This window comes from Morone saxatilis, unplaced genomic scaffold, assembly GCF_004916995.1.
Source record: "Morone saxatilis isolate NCDOM2014 unplaced genomic scaffold, NCSU_SB_2.0 Contig20, whole genome shotgun sequence".
Classification (NCBI taxonomy): domain Eukaryota; kingdom Metazoa; phylum Chordata; class Actinopteri; family Moronidae; genus Morone; species Morone saxatilis.
In genome coordinates this window covers 21,306,705-21,318,531 of record NW_023339763.1, presented here as the reverse complement: position 1 = coordinate 21,318,531, position 11,827 = coordinate 21,306,705, and the positions used below count along the sequence as shown (strand labels likewise).

The 11,827-nt window shown below is 40.6% G+C and overlaps 2 protein-coding genes across 3 annotated transcripts in view; both read left to right on the top strand.

Moving 5' to 3' along the window:
* cunh21orf91 (chromosome unknown C21orf91 homolog) overlaps nt 1-4,504 on the top strand; it is a gene marked incomplete at its 3' end in the record, with an annotated part of 15,197 nt that extends 10,693 nt beyond the window's left edge. For both annotated transcript variants that reach the window (XM_035666564.1, XM_035666565.1), the window contains 3 exon segments: nt 1,029-1,538; nt 2,958-3,020; nt 4,338-4,504. In XM_035666564.1, coding sequence (XP_035522457.1) covers nt 1,029-1,538; nt 2,958-3,020; nt 4,338-4,504 — 740 coding nt within the window.
* Nucleotides 4,505-8,144: 3,640 nt separating this feature from the next.
* Nucleotides 8,145-11,302, top strand: btg3 (B-cell translocation gene 3). The gene is made up of 5 exons (XM_035665964.1): nt 8,145-8,247; nt 9,443-9,649; nt 9,740-9,877; nt 10,407-10,599; nt 10,744-11,302. The coding sequence occupies exons 2-5, from the start codon at nt 9,477-9,479 to the stop codon at nt 10,945-10,947; spliced, it is 708 nt and encodes a 235-aa protein (XP_035521857.1). The 5' UTR covers nt 8,145-8,247; nt 9,443-9,476; the 3' UTR covers nt 10,948-11,302.
* The last annotated feature ends 525 nt before the right edge of the window (nt 11,303-11,827 follow it).

Sequence of the window (11,827 nt, the reverse complement as noted above, 5' to 3'; positions counted from 1 at the left end):
TGTGTGTGTGTGTGTCCGTCCTGTGGTACTAGGGTCCTGTGGTTTTCTATGTTCATCTGTCTGCTGGTAAAGCCCAGGCTACCCAAGTGAGCTCTTTGAATCTATATGGACAACAGTGAGTAATCTCCTCACCTCAGGCTCCAACACGTACGTCTGTCTGCTGAGAAATGTAGGCTGTGAGAAGAAGGCCGTCACACAAACGCCTGTGCAGCACACTCTCACTTAAGCCTTGTCTGCTATCTCTTGCGCACACACACACACACAGACACAGTTTTGACTCTCATTCTTTCACCTTCAGCTCCACTTGCTATGTGTTCATTTCCTCTGTGCATGCTACACTGGATACAGTGTGACCTGTTTTGATTGGATAATGGAAGCTTTGCTTCCTAATAGAGGTACTTCCAAGGCATGTAGTCTGAACATCAGCCCCCATACTAAGGTTGTTTTTTCCGCTTCCTTTTCGATGCGAGCGGTCTGATTGTTTTGTTTCTGGGACCAGGTTCATCCTCTGTTGACAGTGGCTCACAGGTGGATGCAGAGGTTTTTACCAACAACAAGATAAAGTGGAGACTTTTGAAGATTGTATTTGTATTGTTCTGGCTGTTTGACAGGTATTTTCCTTCATGTGGACAGAGAACACTCTCCCAACTATTTTTCAGTAAAAATGTTCCAAATATACTTTGCGTTTGCATTGACACGGTGATAATCTATTATCCCTGCTATCTCAAAGCTCTACTGGCTAATCCCCTGCACACTAAGCAGCTCTCACAGAGAGATCGCGATAGGTCAATCTGCCACTTTTAGCTTGCTTTACTTTTATTTGCTGTGCTTCAATAGGTCAGTATTGTTTCACTACCTGTGGAGATTACTGCTTCAACTATTTCATGTACTTTGTTATGGGTTAGGAACCATACATCTTGGGCTTCACTGTATCTTTCCTATCATAACTTTGACTTTTGTTTGTGTGGCTGGAGATTGGAGTTGTATTTGACCTATTGACTCATTGCTTTATATCTGTGTGAATGCAGGTGTCTCCTCTGCTACCTTGTTGCACTCAAAGTCCCTGCGTGGCCACAGAGACTGCTTTGAGAAATGCCACCTAATTGCCAACCAGAAGCTGTCACGTTCCAAGGTCTCCCGAAGTGCCTATGAGGGCATGAAGCTGGCCCTCAGCCAGAAACTGAACCGCATCATCCAGTATGCCCAGAACAAAGACTCTGTCTCCTCCAACGGCCCCAGCAGGCGGGGGGCCAAGCTCCTTTGTTACAGCCAGCAGAATGACTGCAAGCTGCTTCCCCAGATGGATGCCCAGGTGCCCCGGTACACGCCCTGCTGGGACAAAGCAACGGGCCGCGCCGTAATGCCTGATTACGCCATGGGTATGTTGGAGTGCCACACAGCGGAGGAGCTGGGGCTGCTGCAGGAGTCCCAATCTGACGTTTGGTCCAGTGATGGCAGGAAAGGCCTACACAGCCGGAAGCAGTCATCAGGAGGAGGACAGACGCAGCACAGAAACCAGGGCCACAGCAGAGATGAATGTGAGCACATTTAAGTTGATTTTTTTTTTTTTACGTGCAACTTGTCAGTGTGTGATTGAAACAGTGGTTGGAGGTTGATTTTTTCTTCTTCTTTTGATGGAAGAATAGTGTTTCAACAGAAATGGATTGCTGCACTCCTCTCTTCTCTCCTCTGTCTGGACTTTAGTTCAGTGTGATCTCTCTGAGGTCTCAAAATCCTCCAAGCATGTGTTCATTAAAAGGCAGCAGACAAAACAGAGTATACATTCTTGCTTGGTCTGTCCTTCATCCTCCTCTGTGCTATGATCCCTCCAGAGGAAAGTTAATTTTCTCATAACCTCGAGATACAGTGTGTCCTTGCCTGTCTCATGTCTCTTCAGTACTAAAGCTGCTTATGACTACAAATTCTGTGCTTTTAAATGAAAGCTGACAGGCATTTGACAGAAACACGGTTTGTACTTAGTTATGTGCGTTTATCTACATCAGCTTATCATCGACCTACCAACGCTCACTGCTCTGAATATCTGCAGATGGACAGGAAACTGATAAAAGTTTGCGTGTGCAGCATGTGAATGAAATAACCTTTTTCTCATACAGTTATAAACGGTGAAAAACACATTAAAGCAACTAGTCATCATAATGCTACTCTTATATCTTTAATAGGACCTAATTAGTTTGTTACTGATATACTAACGGCCATTGTACACAGGATCCGTAGTGGCTGCTGTCCACCAGCTCCGTGTCCAGAGTGTCTCTCTTTTCCGTGTTATCTTAACGCTGCGCGTCTATTTTTGTCAAAGCTGCATGTGTCTGTGAAATTCACTCCAAATGTATATAAATGCCTGTTTCTGAATTCTGTCTACACACAAACACAAGTAGTTGAAGGGTTAAAGGATCCATTAATCCTCTGTTGCTCTTCCTCTCTGAGATCATCAGCAGCAAAATTCACAATATCGTTGTTCTCATAAACATAGCTTTCTGTTTCTGTTGTCAGACAACAGAAACAGAAGAAGCATGACATTTGATCCGGCTCACAAATACTATGTTGAGCAGCAGTCATTATGAAGTTGCTGAGCTGCAGATAAAATCATTATTTTACAATCATGGCATTGTCTGACAAAATGAACCAGAACACAGGTTAATGACGGCAGCTGTACTGTGAGATCGGCTCTATTGACATTTAAAATGATCGATGACAAACATGGTTAGAAGTAGCAAAAGGTTATCATCTTAGTACACAAAGCGTCTGTTACCACCTCTAAATGAGCTGCTGTATTTTTGTTTGCAAAACAACAAAACCAACTCTCAACTATTAGAAATATGTCTGCTGAAGATGCTGCACTTGGAAACCTCTCCAGTAAACTGCAGCTGAGCCAGAACGCAGCTGGATGCTGTGGACATTCAGTGTGACTAATGAAATATGTTGTTTTTTTCTTTCAGTGTCTAAAATGAGTGTGGACGAGCTCCATCAGATAAACACCCAACTACTGATGCAGATTCAAAGTAAGTGGTTTTTACTGGCATTGTGTCCTTGCACAATACAGCAGGTTGAACACAACCTTTAAAGGTCCAGTGTGTAACATTTAGGATCCATTTGCAGAAATGGAATATAATATTCATAGGTGTGTTTTCATGAGTGTAGAATTGTTAGAATAGTAGTATTGCTAGTTGTATAATTGTATTATTGTTAGGGAGAAGGTTGTCTTCTACAGAGTCTGCCATGTTGAGCTGCCATGTTTCTACAGTAGCCCAGAATGAGTTTTAGGCCCACTCTGGTTTCTCAGACATGCTTCAAAGGGTGAGCTATATTTGTTGTAATCTACAACCTCACCACTAGATGCAAATAAATTCCTTTTAATATAAAGTTTAACTGTTTTAATCATCAATATTTTAACATCATCTTCAATCTGTAATGCTCTTCTCTATTAAATGCCCATTGTAGACTGATGAGAAGTAGCATCAGTAAAAAGTATTTTAATCTACAGCATACCCAGTCTGAGTTTCAGCACATGAGACTCAAAGCACAAGTTCTCTCGTCAACACATCCTCTCCTTCCATGTGACCAGTTGAGTTGAATTGGGCACTGTGTAGTGCTCGCTCATGCGTACCCTGCCTGTCTGTTCACTCCATTCTTCATCATGTGTATTGTTTTCTACACACAGTAACAGCTAAGCAACACGCTTCTCATCTCAAGCAGGTTTTATATTAACCTCAGTAAGTTCAAGTACCCACTAGAGCATGTGACGGCTGCTGCAGCAGGGTCATTACAGCACAGCGTAGTGAGAGTTTGACACACTCAATTTGACAGCCCAATCATCGTTAAACATTCTTGATATTTTCATCTTCATTCAGTGATCAAATGAGCCAAATTCTCACTTTGGCCAGTGCCAAGATGAAAATTACACAAGCTAATGTGAGATGTCCTCTGATGAAGTGAAGTGTAGTCTGCGCCTGGAGTCACACATTCCTATTCATCCTTCAGGGGCAGTCGGTTGCACATATTTTCATTACTTTACTCAAAACAGATGGGGAGGTTATTGCTCATCCTAAATTATTTAGGAGGAGCACACAGGCCCAAAACTGGTTTGATCTACAGTTCTTTATATTGGATATATTGTTTAAATGAGTGTTCCTCAGCTGCATAACTTTGCTGCGGGAGTATCTTAAGCAGATGCATTTTCTGTCGTGTTGTCTTTGCTCTCTGCTCCTTCAGTAATCGGCCTTATTGATTTTCTTTATCTCATTTGTTTGTCTGTGTATAAGTTGACCTTTTGAGTGAACCTAACCACTGATTTCCCTTTCCTGTTTGTCCCTCCACAGAGGTCTTCGAGGAGCTGACTGTGGCCGTGCAGGAAAAAGACTCGTTGGCGTCTGAGCTGCACGTGCGTCACATTGCCATCGAGCAGCTCTTTAAGAACTGTGCCAAGCTGCCCTGGCTGCACATTAGCAGGGCCGGGGTCAAAGCCAGCAGCAGCAGCAGCAGCCCTGTGGAGTGAGGTGAAATGTGCTGAGAGGAAGCAGACAGACACTTCAACATGCTGGCTGCAGCAAGCCGGAAAAAGCCTTTCTGTATACTGAGTGACTTTTACAACACTATGGTGGCGTTGAGTTGTTAGATCTGCTTTAGAGCCGCATTAAGGGCTGGGTTGACGTGGCCTCCGTTCTTGTGGTTGAGGTGATGATGCAAGGATTAATGGTGGTTTGCAGTTTAAAACAAATTGCTGGTCTGGCATGTGACCTGAATTCCACCCTACTCGTGTACCCAGGATGCATGGTAATACCCGGTGAAATGGAGCTCAGAGTTTCCTGGCCCCGGTAGACGATGAGGACATGTTCTGATTGGGCATGATCCTTAAAGAATATCTCTTAAGATTTACCTAAATACAGACTGAAAAAACTTTGTCTGCATAATTTTACATAAATGGTTGCTGTTGGTTTTATTTACTTTTGTTTAGTTTTCTATCACACATTTCAGTTTTCATTTTCTGTAGATACATTTTCACATTTTTATTTTTACCCTTCTCATTATGTCAGATGGCTTTTCAAATATGGGTTATAACACTGCTTAATACTCCTCCATATGGACTGCTGAGTTACAGTATTTTATAACATGGATTGGGTAAATACTTGATGCAGATTAGTTGGATGATGTCTGTCATATTTTAATCCCGATTGGCACTGCCAGCAGTAGTGTTTGATTACTGTTGTAATGTAAAGCATTAGCAAGCTTTAAGCTTCTTCCTGCAGCTGCACACTGGCAATATAATGGCTTGAAACGTGAGTTTTGGAGTTGGCTTCAAACTGCTCTAATTAGACACGATTGTTTGTGGAAACTGTGGTCCTCTGAGATATTTGCCATTTTGTAAATGAGATAGATAGAACAGTAGTGGGCTTCATGGGGAAATTACAGACAATTAAAATTAACAAAGCTTTGCTAAATTATCACACAGGGTTTAAACATTTTGACTCAAATAAGTAACATATTGAAATAAGATCAAGTCAAATCTAGAAAAGGGAAAGTGCAAGACAACACCCAAAGTACCCTAAAGCATTATTGCAACGAATACAAATCAGAGTGTGAAGGTTAACACGGCTATGGCTATACTAGCTGTGCAGGTTTTAGTTTGCGGGGGTGATGACTATTTTGGGAGTGTCAATGAACTAATACTTTGTAACAGCTGGTTGGCAGGCAGCAAGTTGAAATATCAGTCAATAAATATCAGTTAATATGCCCTTAAAATGCTTAAAAAAGTTAAAAAGCTAGGTATTTAGTTTTGAATTCTTTTGGGTTTATAGTAACTATTAATGCTGATGAGATTTAGTTGATATTAAGCACAGAGCTGTTTGTTGCCTGTTGTATAGCTGTCAAGCACAAGTCCTTCGTATGGCTATACACTGAGTGAATATTAGAAAAGGAAAGGTGACAATATTGCAAAAGAAATCCAGCTGCCAAACCAAAGTCTGTACTCGTTCTGTTTTACATGTCAACTGCAAGCATTTGACTTAGATTCCCTTAATAGAGGACGATGCAATACCAAATGTATGTGGCTTAGTGATTTACGTCTGTGTGTAATGATGAACCATAGATTTTTACTCCCAAAGTGTTGACGTGGAAACGATTAGTTCTCAAGTACACACGGTGTGTATTTTATGACTTGTTTTATTTATCTTTTTCATTTTTCTTTGATGTGCAGTGTTAACTGTAGCCGCCCTCTCTCCTGCATTGATGTGTGAGAGCTAAGTTGATGTCACAGCAATAAAACAAACAGGATAGTTTAGTGTACTGTGCCTCTGGAGGTCCCTGATTTTTGAACAAAAGTAGAGAAGCACATAGGGGATGGTATTAACAAACAGTCAGTGTTTTAAGCCTGCAGGTTTGCTTAGTTTCTTATTCAGGAACCCTATGCAAGAAAGAGACAAATAAATCAGAAGCCTTATAAAGTAGAAAATATCTTAAAGAATATTTGTTTATGTGAGTTTTTCTCAGAGGAGGTCACTGATACTCGAGTATAATAAGCTGGGAAAGACGAGGTTCTAATCAGACTGATGCTCAGAAAAACTCAGCATTGTCAGTGTATCTCTTTTGCTCTCTCTTTGTAAGAGATTAAATGTATTGACCCCTTTTAGGGTTTAAAGTTAAAGGTTTTAGCTCCATTTAAAACTTGTATCTTGCTTTTATTTGGATAACTGTGTTGTGTGTGCTTGAGTGTGTACGAGTATTCAGATTACTGGTCCTTAATGCAACTTTTAAGTCATTCAATCGTCAGTTGTATGTTTTTTTTTATGTGCATTTCAATTCTGAATGCTGTGTGTTTTTGTGTACTGTGGAAACATGCCTGGGCCTGTGCCTCTGCTCAGCAGAGAAGACTGGTTTTGGTTATCTCATTATCATTTACTGGAGATGATAGCATACTTGTGTTACACTTCACCTCCGCTCTTTAGACTTGACTCTTTGTACATTTGTTTTCTAATGTCGAACAAGGCTGCATTTGTGTTGTGTGATGATTTACATTCTATTTATTCTGTGTGTTCATGGACCTTACACAAGCTATGTGATTTGTGCTTAAGTGACAGTTTGTATTATTTTGTAAAATATTTCAATAAAATAAAATTATTTTTACTACATATGCTGGTTATCAGTGCTGTGGATTGATTATTAGTATTCTCATTGATGGAAAGGAATGTGGCCACCACCGGAGGGCTTCTTCTACACATGGGTGCTTGACAAAACATTCAAAGCAGCAGCTCCTCAGAATCAACTGCAATAACCTCTGCTCAAAGTCACCCATTCTTCACTTCATGTACAATTAAACAGTGAAGTGCTGGCTTTTTACAGCGCACAATCATGTGTACTTCTCTAACTAACTAACTGATAGCACAAAAAACCAACATTTCATCAAACAATTGTTAACTTCTTGGATTTCCAGATGGACTGCAGATACAGAGGGACAGGGCCTGTTGCATTGTGTGGTAGGTGGAGGTTGGGTGCCCTCTTTTGGACAACATGTTGAACTACAAATGATCCTGGTGGTTGTAATCATTTCCGGGAAATATGCACACTACTGTTATGTGGTAAACATCACATGGATCGAATAGCCTTTACCGTAATACTTTGAGAACCTTCAATATTAATAACTGACTTTAAAAGAAGACATTTTGTGGAATGATGTAACATAATGTAGTTTTAATGTTCCCTGTGTTGTCTGAATCGTTCTTTATAAAGCCCCCTTCTCAGCAAGTTATTGGTATTCCTCTCCCACCGTCATGAACTTGATCTATTTCTTGTTTTCTCCACTTTTTCCAGATTCAAGAGTTTTATTGTCACATGCACAGTAAGAAAACAGTGGTTTATACAACACAAGTCAAACTTAACACCAAAAATAATTCACTGACAAATGACAAATTACAAATTTCAAATGGTGTTTGCGCTTTGCATTTTTCACGATGAAATGACATCACTGGACGCAACCATCGGAACAAACAAAAAACACATGCCCGACGCTATGAGTCATAACAGCAATGAGTGTGACTCACTTCCTCTTTTACGGACATGTGTTCGACCAATGAATGCGCTATATTGGTCTGCTTGAACCAATGAGAATGATCGGCGGGCGGGTATCGTGTTGTAAAGGGCGGGGTTAATAACCGAACCTCAAGGGTTCTTCTGCTGGCCGACTTCACCCTACCATTCATTCTTATGCCCACATGCTGGGAGGGACCACAAGGAGAGGTAACGCAAGCTGGTTATATCCTCGTATCTCACTACGTTACATAAGTGTCTCTTAATGTGTGTGTTTATATGTCAATATATCACAATGTAGCATGACTATTTCTAACTTTTGCCTCCATATTTAGGATAGTTGCTGTGTTTGTTGGCAACATGAGGCTGTTGGCGTTAACTTTAATGGCGTTAATAGCCGTAGCCTGTATTCTCTGAAGGGAATAGTGTAATGTAGTCAACATGAGGTCGAAAGTAAGTTTGAAATTCACTTCGGCGCGAATACAGCTAGCTCTGTTAACAGGCTAACCCCCTGAGAGCTGTGGCTTGTGTTGTGGAGTATGGCGGTGACCGGAACCTGCGCGTCACAGCCCGCCTTTCTGGGTCGTTTGTAATCGCCTGGCCGTTAACTGAAGCCAGCACATCAGGTGAAGGACACATTGTCCTTAAATGTTTTAATGCCAGTGTTATCCGTTCATTTAAACAAAAATAATCTCTAACACAGCAGTTGTTGCCACGCGCACATGGACACTAGCGTTAATGAAAGAGACTTACTGTTCAACTACAGAGACTTGGTAGGTCCTCTCATATAATACACTTAGTTTGGACTGAATGGTGTAGCGGATAAAGATGGTGGTTAAACACTGAATCAATTTCAAATGTGTGAGTAATGGAGTTTTTCTCCTAAAGAGTTTTATTCCAAAATGTCTAGGGCCGCACGATATGTTTAAAAAAAAAACAACAAATATTTTGACAGATATTTGGATATGACAATCTTTCCATCACTACAGTTTCCACTGAAACAAATACTACAATCATGATGATGTGATGTCTGTTGGTGTAGCAAAGAAACATGTTTTCTTACATCTGTAGAACAAGATTGGCCTCACATCCCTACAGAGCTACAGTGCTTAATTATAATGCTGCTGTCACAAATTGTACTTTTTATCAAACAAATGCAGCTTCTTAAGATTTGAATATTGCACCTGGCCATATTGCAATTTTGATAATATTTCGATTAATTGTGCAGCCCAAAAAGTGACATTTTGCCACCTGGGAGTCAGTGTATCTAAATATGTTAGGATATTCCCAATTCAGGCCCCACAAAGCAATTTGACACTTTCCTCAACTAACATCTTTCCATAGGAATACTTGTGACATATGATTTGAACTGCTGCTCATCTGACCAAAGTTCCTTTGCTTACAGAGGCTGTCTGAACGTAATGAAACGTGTGTGAAATATGAGGAGAGAAATCGCAGCTGTGGTATTCTTCCTGAAGAGGCTTGTGAAAAAGGGGGAGAAGTTGGAGTCGCACAAGATCGAGCTGTTTGTTGAGAGGCTGGCTGTCGCACTGCAGGAGAAGTTCAAGGGGCACTGGTACCCTGAAAACCCCAGCAAAGGACAGGCATACAGGTGCTGTTCGTAAGGATGTTCTAAGAAGCAAATCCAGTAGAAGATCTTTCCACTGAATGGTACAACTGAAATCTGTTTTGTGCTCTGCAGGTGTATTAGAGTGAACAGGTTTCACAGGCAGGATCCAGAGCTCCTTCGGGCCTGCCGGGAGAGCGGGGTTCGGTACAGTGACCTGGGACTGCCTCGTGAACTCACACTGTGGGTGGACCCTGGGGAGGTCTGTTGCAGGTGAGATTTTGAGGGAATTTGCCATAAATAGATGAAACAAAGTTTGAAGACACAAATGGTTTTGGCATTAAACACTGGAAGACTTTGCTGGTGTAACCAGGGCTCGAGGGTGGTACTATTACCTGCCAAATGAATGGTATTTTGCTTCCCTCATTGAAGTGACTGGTAAAATGTGACCATTTGGCAACTATTTCAGACTCATTGGAAGTGTGTTTTGTTGGAGGTTTATAAAAGTAACCAGTACATAGAACTAATTGATCAAACTTCACTGCAGCCACTGATACACTTGGCTTTGAATATCAACAGATTAACGCCAGCCTGCAACTTTATTTTTATTTTTTTGGATTTCTGGATTTTTTTCCAGCCTATACTTTTCAGGATCAATTTTCCTGGAGTCATATTGGTGAAGAAAGATCAAATATAATGAAAACTCTGTCTTCAAGCATATGTATTAAAGAATTGCTTGGTTTCAAACCGATTTCTAGCCAAGTATGTTAATTGTTGATTTTCCCCCTGTTCCCATTACTAGATATGGAGAGCAAAATCCTTATTTCTCAGTGGCCAGTTTCTCTAACGATGATGAGGAGGACAAAGATGTTGCAAAGAAGGTGACCAGTGCTTTGGAGAGGGTGACGTCAGACTACCACTCAGGTTCTTCTTCTGACGAGGAGAGCATGCGCACTTCCCCTCTCACTGTTCCCAACAGCCGCTGTGCTAAGCAGGTATTGCATAATACATTATTATTTAAGTCCTATGACTAAATATTGCATGCAGGTCTAACATTAATTTGTAATGAAATGCATCCAGGGGTTCAAGGGTTTGGGTTGTTTGTATTGCAGTTGATATTTGATATTTTCTTTTTTAAGGCGATGAATCCAGCTGCTCCTACGTGGCATCCTAAGAGGATGGTACCAGGGAAAGGTCCTATCATTCCACAGCCTCAGTACGGCTTCAGGCCTCGCAGCAGAGCCCCCCACACTTTAAGGCATAATCTGTGGGTCCCTCCTAGCTACAGAGGAGGGCCTGGATACTGGGACACAAACCAAAATCTGGCATATTGTTACAGTTAGGAATCATGGTGCATATTGTTCACACTGGACATTAAAGCTGAAGACAGGTTTAAGGTGACTGACCAATGTTTTTTTAAACATGAATTTTTATAGCTTACATATTGTTTTTTGACAAGGTTTTTTGCACTTTAGACCATTTGTTATAGTTTAAATAAATCACTTGTATTAAATTAGATATTGAAATTGGAATACTACACGTGTAGTCTTGAAGTACTGTATTTTTACAATGGGAAATGTTCATATATGCCACCTACTGTCCTTTTGTGAGAAAATGTTTTATTTATTCATAGTGTAGAGTTGTCAGATGTATAGGCTTAAATTTATGGAGTTTTATTAAACACAGTTTCCAAGCATCGTGGTGCTTTGTTTATTATATTTCTGTTTACTGAAGGATCATCCAAGTGTTGTTAAAGTGGTTTTGATTTTTTTTGTTTTTTGCATGAAAGTGTAGAGAAGACAAGTAAAACATCAAACTGGGCAGTTACATGGTGTCTGACCTACATGAGATAACATGAGCAACCTGGAATTAGGTTAACTTGAACACACACTATACTTGCTGTCTGTGGCTGACAATGCAGAGTCAGGTTTCATCTATAGAAAGAACCCTTCAGCACGATGGATTCCTAATGGTTAGGAACGTTCCTTAAAACTGGTTCCCAACCTTTTCCTCCCTTTTCTGTTATTCAGTAAACTGATGACCCCTGACTAAGGGACACATTTTATGGATATTTCATATTCAATGCATAACAGTTAAACTGTACAGTTAACCCAAATTGAGAACACTATAACTGAAGGGAGTTTGTGCAAAAACAAGCAATTTGGATGAATTGTGAGTGTGAATAATACATTAGATTATATTTTTAGGAACCTTTCATACAAT

What these genes read in the sequence shown, in the direction of transcription:
- btg3 (XM_035665964.1), top strand. Translation starts at nt 9,477, where the DNA reads ATGAGGAGAGAAATCGCAGCTGTGGTATTCTTCCTGAAGAGGCTTGTG. An exon ending in AGCAAAGGACAGGCATACAG is followed by an intron (nt 9,650 to 9,739) that starts GTGCTGTTCGTA and finishes TGTGCTCTGCAG; the next exon opens with GTGTATTAGAGTGAACAGGT. An exon ending in CCTGGGGAGGTCTGTTGCAG is followed by an intron (nt 9,878 to 10,406) that starts GTGAGATTTTGA and finishes TCCCATTACTAG; the next exon opens with ATATGGAGAGCAAAATCCTT.